This window comes from Parambassis ranga, chromosome 3 (assembly GCF_900634625.1).
Source record: "Parambassis ranga chromosome 3, fParRan2.1, whole genome shotgun sequence".
In the NCBI taxonomy this organism is placed as follows: domain Eukaryota; kingdom Metazoa; phylum Chordata; class Actinopteri; family Ambassidae; genus Parambassis; species Parambassis ranga.
This window is the reverse complement of record NC_041024.1, coordinates 22,901,235-22,914,987: the sequence shown is the minus strand read 5'-3', so window position 1 is coordinate 22,914,987 and position 13,753 is coordinate 22,901,235. Positions and strand designations below refer to the sequence as shown.

Below are 13,753 nucleotides of genomic sequence, written 5' to 3'. Positions count from 1 at the left end.
ACAATGGATGGCCTAAGATATCCCAGACGGCATCCAATTGTGAGAAGAAGTGGTTCCAGTTGACTTCATTTATTATCAATTTTATTTATTTATTTATTTATTTTTTTAACAGTTGGTCTAAAATGAAGGCTAATTTTGAGTTGAAGATGACATGTTAAACGTTCTCTATCATCTACAGAGCTCTTCGTATCATAGGCATTTTGAGTTAATGTGCAGTGTGGTAACCTTGTTGCTTGTTCTTTCCTTCAGTTACTTTATACTGAACAAGCGGACAGGCTTCCTGATCATCAAGGAGAATGCCCCACCTGGTACCTACCAGTTCCAGGTCCGTGTGTCAGATGGAATTTGGCCCGATGCTGTCTCTACCGTCACAGTACATGTGAGGGAGCTGCGAGACAATGCCATCTACAACTCTGGATCCCTCCGCCTGGCAGGTAAGGCCGAATCTCCTGAGACACACAGAGGCACTCTGTCTCTATAATTTGGCTGTCCAGGTAGAAACCTCTGATCTCTTGCTGTCTCTGTCCTGGTTTTCATGCAGCATAGGTTGTTGCTTTTGTATTTCCTGTATATTATCATGCAGTTGAAGTTTCACATGTAGCGGTAATGTGAATAAAAGCTCAAGAAAGTTGTAGACCCGAAATAAATCTAAATCTAAATAAAGGGCAGGTTTTAAGGGCAGTCACCTGATGTTGACTAAATTAAAACCAATAATGTAAGATTTTTAAAAATTACAGAAAATAAATGTGAATAAGAGCAGAGCAGCCGTGGGGTTTTTGCAATGTCAATGTGTGCCAAAACAAAAGCAGCACAGGTCAAATATAGCCTGCAGGACCCAAATGAGAAGCTGGGCATAGTTTGTAATTGTATAGATTCTTTCAGTCTGCATCTGCTGTGAACACTTCACCCCACTTCAAAATCCTTTTCTCCACAAAACCTTTCCTTGACTTACAAAATTACAGCTGAGCTTTAGGCTTTTCCATTTGGTGCTCAATTGTATCAGTTTTGTTTTGACATCCTATCAAAGTGCTTGATCCCTTTGGCTATGACATCTCAAGCACATTTTGCCTCCATTTCCCTCTGACTGATGTGCTATGCAGCAACAGGTCAGGCGTATTACAACGGCGGTTTGTTAAATACCTGCTGATGGGGGAGTCTTGGATTACGGGCAGAGTTGTCTCAAGTCTTAAAAAAATAATGAGCACTGATTACTCTTTGCTCTTGCTTGTTTGCAGTGTTTCAAAGGGACTGTGGAAGTTAAAGATGTTTTTTAGCTAGAGATTGTACCCATTATTAATTCTTCTCCCCTGACTTGTGGGATCTCGCTTGTTGACAGTGCACACACAGAAGAGCCTGTTTCCATTACTTATGCTAGGAAAATAATTAGTGAAGTTTTGCTCTGCCAGCACATTCTCCTCACATGTTGAACAGCATCCATCATTACCTGATGTACAGCACATCGGCTGTCTGCTCCGAATTAAATTCGCTTTAGAGAAATGGGACATGGCTGAAGGATTTTTATGATTTCAGAGATATTGAAATAGAAGCAGACGGAGAGGGCAGCGGATGCTCTCCAAAGACGGAAGAGAGCGGAGGGAGAGAGAGAAAGAAGTAAAGGAAAAGGTGAAAGAGAGAGTCAAGCCTCATATAAGTAGATAAAGGGATTTTCTTCTCATTCTAAAAGAGGGCTGAGGTAAATTAATGTTCGCTATACCCAGAGACAGAAGACAGCTGCTGCATGCTTTTTATTATTCGTCTAAGGGAAATTAAATCACATGCAAACTGTGGACTGGCAAATATATGTGTGATGAATTATGGAAATGTAAAACAAAAGTGGTAAATATTGTTGTTTTTTTATTATGAAACCTTCTGTTTAAACCTTGTACTTAAGTTTGACAATAGCTCATACCTGTGTGACCACTTTTGTGTGGATTTTTCCAATGGCTCGACTGTCATCAAAGGGCTGTTGGCTGTAGAGTGTATTGATTTGATAGGCCCTGGATGTAACAGAGGGACTTAAATTGAGAACTGGAGAGCTTCAGTGTCAGACACTACTGTGAGCACGCTGTCAGAATCACTCAAATGCTTCTACCCTGTAGTTCGGCTAGGAACAAACACAAAAATTGTATGTTTGTGGTTTCAAAACGAACTGTAATATAAAGGATTAATGACTCTCGGATGATCCTGAGGTGCAGGCTGTCTACCACAGCAAGAGTGTGTGTCGGTGCAGAGGATATGTTACTGTAGCCATTTCCAGGATTTTATTTTTCCATGTGGAGCTTTGGCATAAACACTCTCATTGATTCTCAGTCTCGGGGATTATGAAAATATTCTACTTATAGCATTACTTACACCCTCCTTGACATTCTAAATCCCATTTCAAGAACAAATGTAGAATGCAATAAGGATACACAAAGAAAGCAGTAGTTAAATCTGCCTTGCTGAGATTAAAGCTCCTTCTCTCTTTCTCAGTATTGATGGAAAGGTATAAAAAATGGTGGTAAACAAAAAAAAAGAAGTCCTTGAGATGTCCACGTAACGCATGCTGAGACTAACTGCATATTGCCCAGGAATGTCAAAAACACATGATGAGTGCATACACTGAACACAAGCGGCTGGCACAGTTTGTGCTGCAATGATGCAGGGTAGAGATATTGCTTTCTCTCTTTCACATCTGTCTGCCTTCCGGTGTGCAGGCGCTGTGGGATCAATATGGAGAAATTGGGAAAATATATTTGGCAGTTTAAGTGATATGCCAGGGACTTCCTCCACCTTCCTGATTGCTGTGTCAGTCATCACTTATAATACCCATTTGATGTAAGTGTATGTGCTCTGCATGTTCCATGAAAAGTTGGGGTGTGCCTGATCAAATTTATCGCCTCGCAACATGTGACGATTCAGCATATATGTTCAAAAATGCTGCCCGGACAGATTAGGGAGCGGACTTCAGACCGAAAAATGGCGGCTGCTAATGATACACTCGTAGGGTTTAAAAGCTGCCGAATAGAAACATTTTAGTCACGTTCAAATTACGGTACTGCCGTACTAAAACATCCCGTCCCACGTAGCATTCTCTCCTGTGCCGTGTGCCAAAAGGTGTGCCGTGGGAAATTATCCAGTTTCACTTGATTGTTCTGTAAATTGTCATTCAATTACTGTGAATAATGTGTCTTTGTTTGCCTATGCCAGCGACATATACCCCCTAGATATAGACAAGTGGGCAAACAGATTTTTGTGTCAGCGCATGCATCTTCTTCGCTTAACGTGGTCAATGTGTGTGTACCTCAGGAAATAAACAATACCTTGGATTAACAGTCCAACATTCATGGCAGCGTCTTTGCAAAGCAGAAAAAACAATGCTAATCTATTGGTTTTGTGAACCAAAGAAAAACTTGTGTTGGCATGCTCTTCACTCTTTCCTGAGGACAGCCATACTCTTATGGCCTCTATGCGATCTGTGCGATTTTTTTATAAGACCATTGCATGACACACTATGCAACGTAGATCTAATAAACTTTGGTATGACGTCAAGTTTGATGTATGCAGGGTGTACGATGGCCATTCACTGAATCGCAGGCGTACATCAGTATGCAGGTAGGAGGAGGATGTAGATGTGGGCTGACAAGGTTGTAGCAGCTGACACACTGTGAGATCAGTCGTCCTAAATTTCTGAAACCGGTTAACTCAGGTTATCTTTGGTCGAAAGACGCTGACAACGGCCATAGTTGAACCACCGTTTTAGAGCCACGACCAAAGATATCTCCACGATTCTCCTATGATGGTCATCTTTCGTCTGGGACAGCCCAAAATCACAAAGTGTATACCCGGCATTACACCTTATGGCTTTGAAGTTTTCAAAGATGGCATGAACTAGATATAGTATCTCTATATCTAGTTCTAGATATAGTATCTCTCATACATCAACACTACATTTTAACAACATTGGTGGAAAAAATATCATTTCTAATAAGACCCAAACACATTTTGTGGCTTCCTGTAGTCTTTGTGATGAACAAAAATCCACTCGTCTCCTTTACCCTCAGCATGACCGTCCCCCTTTGTGAGCCTGAAGCTGCTCAGGCTTTCTTCCCATTAAAGGGGCGTTTTTCCTTTCCTCGGTTGCCTTTGTTCAGTTTTTATTGTAATTTTGTACAAATTTGATGTTCACAAATAAAATTCAATTGGATGAAATTGATCTTAAATCAGCTAGTGTTTTGGTCGCAAGGGGTGAAATTAAGGACAAAAAGCTTGTCTGATTCTGGTAAAGACCATCAACATGAGGATCATGTCTCTTGCTGTTTGGGGTTGGAAAATTGGTTTAAAAACTATAACAGTGCTGTTGAGCTAATACTGCCCTGGAAGCTTTAAATTTAAAATTTTTAAAAAAGCAGTTAATGTCGAGTACAGCAAAAAACTTGGTTTTGGTAGAATGTCATGTAGTTATATTAACACATGCTTTTTGGCCTCATTTACTTTACTATCCTTAGTATGCTGCATCATTATTATAACACATAGTCATACAGACTTAAAAAAACATACAAGAACATTTTCTGCCTTTTTTCTCCCTGACCCTAACCCTAATAATTAATTGTATTTGCAGTAACAATAGTTACAAATAATTGAAGAAAAGGCACTTGGTTGCCCTCAGTGTTGTTTGTCTGTAAGTATGTTTGGTTTCTTTGAAAAAGAAATTCCACATAGTTTTCAAGTTTTCAAGGGTCGTTAAAACTTGGTGTAAAGAAAACATGAAAAGGCTTGTCTATGTTTTGGTACTCTTAAAACACAACAAGCTCCAAAAAAAGGCCATGAAAATGTTTGTTCTCACCATTTGGTCTGAGTCACTCTCACAAAACTCTTACACCGCATGAGTCGGATATTTATCCATTTTTGTGCGCCTGTTTGTGTGAAATCACAAGCCTGCAGGCAGGAGGGCGCCTGTGCACTGCCTCCATCGAAGCCCCTGGGAAGGAGAGAGCAGAAGTGAGTTGTGAGGTTGGATCAAAGCCAGGTGCAAAGGCTGCCACTCTGCGTTAGGAGTTACTACCCTCTACCCCCAGCCCCCATCCCTCTTGACTGTCTCTCTGTCTGCCTGTGTCCTTGTTTCTCCCTCTGGACTGACTGATGGGAGCTGACATTAGCCTCGATCCCTCACGCTGTATCCACTGAGCCTGTTCTGAACCCCCTGTCTTGTCTCTTAATGCCTAGGCTCTGTCTCCCTCTATGCACTCACAAACCTAATCGCCCTGTCCAGCACCCATTTTTTATAGATATACAGTGCACTATAAGTCTCTCTGTGTGTGTCTTCTTTTATTTCTGTCTTTTTGAGCCAGTTTAAAAATGTTAATTGAGGTGTTTGTGGGAATCCTGGGAATTGATCCTCAACTTACAGAACTAGTTCACACTTTTTTAAGTTATTTTCTTTATCTTAAAATGACAAACCACATGAACAATATAACCATTCTTGTTCACAAGAATGTCCATGCTATCCTAGAAGAGAGTTATGTCTTTTGTCTTTAGCTTAAAACTCCTTGCTTATCTAGTATCTCTCTGCCCCTGCTCAGCCAAGAAACACTGCCTGTAAAAATCAGTTAGGGAACAAAAACTAAATTATATCTCTGGATGAAACCTGCATGATTTGAACAATTGAGAGTGTTAGTCAATATTAGCTTTAGCTGAACTTCAGCAAGCATTGTTTTATTGTCTCTCAGTCTTTACTTTAAATCATTTTAGTAAGGATTGCATGCACACATGGTTGATCTGAAAGGATATATAAAAATGCAGAATGCACTGGATTAATACATATTTAAGAATAGGTTACTGCAAGACCCAACTATATAGCTTTATTTTTTTGTTAACAATAAATATTTTAAACAAATCATGCCTGAAGCTTTGATACAAAACAACAGTTGAAATCATTCACTGATAGTGTCACCTATTAACATATTATGTTGTCTTGATAATCCCTAGATCTCATTTAAATAAGGCTAAACTGTACAAATTGTCAACCTTTGTGTCCCAAGTAGAAGAGAATAATTTGAAGCATTATAGACTACATGCTTTCTAGAAGTTTCAATTCCCAGCCTTCTCCTTGCTTGATACGCTACCTTCTTCCCTATAAACTCTCTCTCAAATGTTATTTCTCTTGCCACATTTCAGCCTTTTCCCTGCAGTACTCTTGTCACACCTGTGAGCTCCATGAGCTTCAACACTCCCGTTCCAGTACTCATTGCTGGTCAGTGCGTGTGTTCCTCCATCTGGAATGCCATCAGACAAGTTAATAAATTATTAGATGTAATGAAGTGTTGAGGGAATTGAAAAACAATAATTTGTTTGTATTCCCAGGGGAACATTGGTTCTATACATGGAATGCTGTGAAGTTATAATGATGTGAGGCTAGGCCTTTTTTCCAGATGGTCTGAACTCAGTGATCTGTTAATACACTTACACGAGGGATTCTTTGATAAAATGAAACACTGTTTATATGGCTCAGATTAGGTCTGGTTTGGTGTCTGATTATAAAGGTTGACATATGAATATGATGATGATTTGGACATGACAGCTAGTCAGACCAAGTTTGACTGAGTATTGACAGTTGAAAGATGATATCTTGAAGTTTTCAATACATAGATATCATTAGACTGGAAAGACAGATTTAAACTCAATTTTGACTGGTTTGCTGAAGCATACAACTGCGAGGCAGTGATCCCAGTTTGCTTTAGCAGTTTGAGAATAATTGGATTTATCCTTGAGCAGGAGTGGAAATAATGAGGCTACTTATATACCAATCCTGTGTGTGTGTGTGTGTGTGTGTTTCTCAGACATCACAGCAAAGGAGTTCATTGAACTGAGAGGGAAGCAGCGGAGCCGCTACGAGCTGCTGGTGGACTTCCTGTCTGAAATGCTCTCCGTTCCGCCTGATGATGTCAACATCTTCAGCCTAATGGATGTGAAGGAGCGAATGCTGGATGTCCGCTTTGCTGTGCACGGCGGCCCTTCTTTCCTCCAGCCAGAGAAAATGCACGGCTATCTGGCCGCCCACAAACAAAAGGTAGATCTCACTTTGTCTCTTTTATCTATACTGACACTTACGGTGTACACAATAAAGTCCTGTCAACCTGATTGGCTGATCTTTCAGTAACTGCATTCCAGCCCTTGACTGATTGACATACACTGGCCTGTGAATCACATAATCTAACCAACACCACACCAGTGTGTGCAAAGTTACGTTAAGTTAGGCCACAGAGAAATCCCACATGGGTGTGATTAAGCCTTCCAAATAGGGTTGTGCTTTCTGTGTTTACAGGCAGCAGTTTTGCCTCTGGCAATGTTTTGACCAAAGCCCTTGTTAAACTCCAGCAAATCAAATATGTCACTCAAAATGGTGGACATTGTCTCAGTTTGTTAGATGCAGGACTGATGATTAGAATTCAACACACAAGATGGTAACCAAACCCTGCAACATTCGGAGAAAAAAATAACTGGTGCAATCTGTGAAAGATCAGTAAACCTTATGCTTATGCTTTGAGTTTCAACACAGTATAGTTCATCAAGTCCTATTGGCAACCAACCAGTCCATCTAGGATCAGTGGCTTTCTCATCCCTAAAACCATCAGATGTGATACGCCGGCTTTGCTGTGCACTGCTGCATCATTTGACACTTGTAGCACACACTGTATCATGCTGACTGAAAAAAAATGTACAGCTGGTGCCCATACAAGAGTGTTGAGCGTGTCACTATAGAGAAAAGGCACAAGGCGATACAGGTTGTATCTAGTGTGTGCACCTTTGTCACACACTGTGTTTGCTCTATTTTGCTATCTATTTTCAGGCATACTTAGATGGTTGATAAAGGTGTCTCTTTGGATGATTATTAAGCCTTTACTCTGCACACAAATAACATTTATTTTGAAGTGCAATGCCCTTGATTTTATGCTGATGTTACATCCATCATCTGCAACACAAAAAAACTAGGCTTTTTTCAGGTTACTTTGCAAAGCTGTGTGTAATATTCACGTCACAAACATGCAAACAACTAATGTTCCCAAACTTGCCCATGCTCTAAATGGAAATCTAATTGATGCACCTTAACAAAATAAATTATAAAAAGTGTCAGGCAAAACTCATGCTGTACACTGTGCTCTGAAATATTAAGTGTATATTGGATTCCCAAGTGAGATAGAGGTTAAATTTGATTATGGACATACAGTTTGTTTGTACAGAGCTGTGGGACCCCTTGTCACCGCCCAGCACATTTGATTCATTGCAGACAGCTATCACACCTATACGACACACTCAGCGATTTACAACACTAATTTGAATAAAAATGCAATGACAAGATAGAGGACTGGAAAAGTAGTTGTTTATGTAATTGAAGTTCATAAAATAAAATATTAAATAATTAAATAATTCCCATCTCGCGAGCTTCTTTACAAGCTCACATCCTCTACCAGAGGCCTGGGAGCTTGAGGATTCTGTGCTGTATCTTTGATGTTTCTAGTATTGTGCTGTTTTGGGCTGAAATGTGTGATGTCTTTTCAAGGATCTGTTGTAGCCACTCCTCCACGTCACTGCTCCAAGTGTCCATGACCACAAGGGTGACCGCCAGGTTTTTCCAAGTTCCTCTTTCAGTCCTTGGTATTTCTGTAGGTTCTCCTGTTCCTTCTTCTTGATGTTACCATCGCTTGGGATTGCGACATCAACCACAACAGCTTTCCTCTGTCTTTTGTCCACCACTACAATTTCTGGTTGGTTAGCCAAAACCGTCTTATCAGTCTGAATCTGGAATGGTAATAGACATATCAGTCTTGACATCCAAACCTCTCAACATAATTCCTTTTATATAATTGCTCTATAAAGGAAGCTTTTATCAGTGAGGAGCTGTGAGTTTAGTGACTCTCTTGTCATTAATCACTTTAGTGTGGACCAGATTGACATAAATTTATTATGAACAGGAGTATGGTGTAGCTGCTTGTCTCTTGGTTGGTCCTGGGTATAAAAATCACCAAGGTATTATCGGTGCAGAATTTTAGACGTGCAAAGCTTTTGAAGCTGACATGCATGGTGCCACATTCAAAGAATCTGTAAAAGCAGGCAGAATCATTGGACTTTGTACTTTCCGAAGGTCATTGAACGCACTTTGTATCATGCATATCACAACTACTTTATTTTTCAGAAAAAAATAAAATAAAATCTGCACTCTCAGTCGGTGCGCCGTTGCCGATGCTATTGCACCGTTGTTTCTCTCTTTTTATATTTTATGTCCTTATCGATGTATTACACTGCATAGAAGACATTCTACCTGAAGCCACAATGGTGATATTTCTGTAGAGGTGCAGCGTGTTACATTGCCATAAAAATGGCACTGCTTGAAGTTTGCAATCTTAAATGTATTCAAGGCGTTCAAATGGTCTTACCTACTTGAATACATGCTTGAGGTGTTGAATGACAAGAACATCATGTAAAAAAAAAAAAAGAAAGGGAAAATATATTATGTCAACACCAGCGCACATCTGGTTTTGACATAGCAGAGTATGCTGTAAGCAGATCACAAAAGCATGTGGAAAAATGTCCATGACACTATTTTAGAAGTGCCAGCACTGTGCATGAGTCCCCCTCCGGGTATGGAAGTGTTGTGTTGTGTGAGAAGAACTTTCTTAGCCAGGAAGCAGCTGGCAGCTCTCCACCAGGGGTTGGTAGAGCAGGTTCTCATCTGTCCAAATGAACCAGATCTGTAAACACTGCAGAGTCTGTAGGTGTGTGTAGGTGTGAAATCACCTGGAGGTATGATCACATCCATAGTGCTGTCAAATTGTGTTTAAGCTCTGAATTCAAACTTTATGGTTAAGTGCTAAACTCTGAGTATTGTATATGTTGTAAATAGCACTAGAGCAATTCTCAACCATATTTAAAAACAGCTTTGGATAGATGTTAAAAAACAGAATGATAAGCGCTATTTCTGCTCTCTCAGTGTCCCTTGACTCGTTTTACTATGTCAGTAATCAGCTGTATGCATCATGCCTTCAATACAATGCTATGGATGATGCATAACTTCACTCTAGTAGAGATTAAGAAATGTATGAAATGACACATATTTTTTTACTAGTCATACGTTGTCTTACAAAATTACATTTTATAATCTAAAGAGGACAGGCTTAGCAAAAAATCTCTGCAAAGAGAGCTGGCAAACACAAACATTTGACTTTACACTGATGCTCTCTGGCCGCTGGCTTCAGTCAGACCTCATTTGAAGTTTCAGAAGTCTGAATGGAAGTAGGGGATCTGTGTATGTGTGAGTGTGAACCGAAGTTGTATGCATTTCACAGCAGACAGAGAGAGAGAGAGAGCTGAACTTGTGTCCTCAGAGGGAATGATGAGCCAGCCTGAATTTGCATGTGTGTGCTGTTTTTTTTTTTTTTTTGGAGAGAAGTCCAGTCATAGTTATGATGGTCAGTTCAGTTAGCCGTTTGCCTGTCGGCTCTTTTCCCTGGTAACCTCTCATTGTGTCACAAGACCAACTGAAGTCGACAGAAAGATTAGAGATGCAGAGAAACACACGCATGGTTATGAATGCATTTTCAGGATGAGGAAAGCATGAGAGAGGAGCAGGAGTGGGGGGAGAAGGATGTGTAAGCTCAGAGCTAGCCTAGGCTTTCAGGTGTGATTTGTGAGGAGAGCGCAGAGCGTTTCATCTGAATTCAGCCAGGTTCTCCAGAGAAGACATTGATCAGAATGAGATGTGAAGCGTGGCGAGAGAGGATGAACGAGAGCCAGAGAGGAGGGAGGCAAGGGGGGGGGGGTAGTTGGTGGACGAGAAAGAGAAAAAAGGGATGGGGAGGGGTGGAATGAGTGGGGAGGGGAGCAGAAGATGAAGCAGTGCTTATTATTAATGTTCTCAATTCTCTAGTAATGCCTTAGAAGTAGGAGATTTAAAAAAAAGTCTTAATACCCTGTCTCTATTTCTCTCTGCTTTGCCTCAATAATGGAACTTATCCCTCAGTGTTTTCAATCCAGCTCACTCCGTTTGACTTTTAATGATACTACATATCCACTTTTTAAAAACCATTGGTATGGCAGTCAGATACCAAGGTTCATCTTGTCATTATATTAATGTGGCCCAGAGGGCAAGAGAGAGGATTGTAGTGGTTTATGTTTCAGAATATATGTTCATAATAGTTCAAGGAACAATACCTCCCTATGGTCCTTAAACCCCACCCCCCACCCCCACCCCCACCCACATACGCACTGTTCTTCCTTTGAAAAATTCAGTGTATGCCTCTGTGCATTTCAGATTTCTCACATTTGGGAGATTAGATACAAAATAATGACGAGTTTTGCCTTTGGGGATACGAAACTCAAATGCTGGGGTCAGGTTTTTAAAATGAACTCACTGACATAATTCAGTGCAAAAGAAGTTGGCAATTAGGGACAAAAAAGAAAAATGTCCTTTTTTTCTTCTATTAAATATTTCATATATCTCATTGGTGTACAAAATACCAACACGTACATAAATGCTGGTGGGTGCCACTGAGCAGAATTCAATCAGTGTACTCTGCATACAGATCACTCTATGTGTGTGCAGCTCACCCATATTGCTCTAGGGAACCTTGGGAATGTAAATGGTGGGCATACAAAGCACACACACTGCAAACACTGTCTTTTGTTTAAAAGTACCTTGGGTAAGGTGAGACATGTGTGCTATTTATATGTAGATGAAAAAACCTTGCTTTAAAGGTGGAGTAAGAAAAAAATTAATTAATGTTAAGTAAAAACAACTTGATGTTGTACTTTACATCCAAAGAAGCTCTGCTGCCAAATTCACAAACATTGACACTTACAAGAAAGGATGTTCACTAAATTTGAGGAAAAATGTACTGAACTAGAACAATGTACTTTGCCTTTAACCAAGTGCTGTGAATGCTGAAACATGCCTACAAAGAACATATTGTGAGCATGGACCACATGTAAAGGGAAAAAAATCAATTTTGAAGGTTGCTTGATTTTTGTATTTATGGTATTTATTTTGTTGCTGGCCTGGCACTTCTTGCTATTTCTAGTTTATACTGACTAGGCAAGCACCTAGGCACCACCATGTCTCTTTCGAGTATCCATGTTGTTAATTATTCATCTAAAAAGCTTTATTACAATTTAAATCAATAGATTTTTTTATTCATTTCTGAATTTCTGCAGTTCTTAGCCACAAAGATCACTGCTTGATTGTAAGTTTAGCATAAATATAGTTAGGATAAGTCAAATAAATGATTCAATAATGCTTGTTTTTCCATGTTGACAGAAAACATGACCTTTTCTACAACTATATACAACTATAGCTATAGCTGTTGCTCTTTCCTTACGTGCTAGAACTTTTCACGACACAGCATTTTTGCCTGGTCAGTCAACCAAAACAAATTGTCATGCAATGCCCAATTACACAAAGAGGCCACAGAATGGCATTTAGGTTAATTAACCATAAAGCTACACATGCAATACATGTCGTTTGTGGTTTAATAATGCAGGTAGGTTAAATGAAAGCGCAAAGGTTTTAATGGGAAACAAAGTCCCTGCTTATAATTTCAGATGTTAGCAGATGTTAGCAGTGATGGGTTGTGTGTCCAGACCTTGAACTGTATGACACATTATTCAGCGATGACAAGGATCCATATAACATGACCCTTATCAAAGTTACAGCTACTGCAGCACAGACGCATTGGGCAGATAAGTGGAATAACTGAACTGCATGGATAGCCAGCTCTATCTCACCACACTAAATGAAGTCCGATCAGTGCAGAACAGTGAGCATAAATTGACCCGCTTTTGTGTGCATTGACACTGTGAATGTGTTGATGTGCATACAGCACAAGAATGCCCATTCTGCTCACATGCATATGAATATAGAAGACTCCCTGACCTGTGCCACTCATACCAGCCAAGGACCGTGCATTCAAATGCAAGCACACACACACACACTACATGAAGAGCATTGTAAATTTCTATTTAATTTTCCTTGTCAGTGCTTTATCAAGCTGCTCAAACTCGAGTTATAGTTTTTTTCTCCACCTCATCAACATTTTGCCCAATTTTCTAGAAGCTAGTGCAGAAAAACGTCTCCATTCCTAGATCTAAACTGCCTTTCTGTACTGGGATATCTTCACGCATTGAATCTTTTTATATCCAAATTCTGCTCTGTGTTGCAGTGTACCTTCATCTGCATGTCTTTATGGGCTTGTGTACACTGTATTCGCCAGGCATCATTACCCATGTTTTTCTAGTGACAAGCTGATAGGAAAATGAATGCTTATAAAAAGATGCCAACTCCTACCTGCATTAAACAGGTTTTTGAGTCAAAATAAATTTTAAAGGGAGTGTCCTAATCACCTAAAGAGTGTGTAAACTTGAAGTGTTTTTTTTTTTTGTCCTATCCAAAATTCTTTAGTGGAGTAAACTTAATAGGGTTTGGTTGTTGCCCTGGTGATTGTTCATTACAAGAGCTGCCAAACAAGTTAAATATTTACTATTAATTGCATGACTGTCCCTATAGGCTAACTTGTAATTAAGTTAGCTAGGTGAAACGCTGATTTTTGCTCAAGAAGGTTTGTCTTTGATTGCCATTCACAATACATCCACTGCTGAAAAACTACTGACATTAAAAGGAATTCAAGTATCGCATTGACTTTGACAGCCCTTTTTTTACATTGCTTGCACTTACCACGTTTAGCAAATCACACAGTTTGAAAATGAAGCAAGGCCACAGCTGGAA

At 39.8% G+C, this 13,753-nt stretch overlaps 1 protein-coding gene across 1 annotated transcript in view; it reads left to right on the top strand.

Annotated features, from left to right (window-relative positions):
• LOC114433466 (neural-cadherin) overlaps positions 1-13,753 on the top strand; it is a 233,782-nt gene that overhangs the window by 138,901 nt on the left and 81,128 nt on the right. The window contains 2 exon segments of the mRNA XM_075353396.1: positions 250-434; positions 6,819-7,048. Coding sequence (XP_075209511.1) covers positions 250-434; positions 6,819-7,048 — 415 coding nt within the window.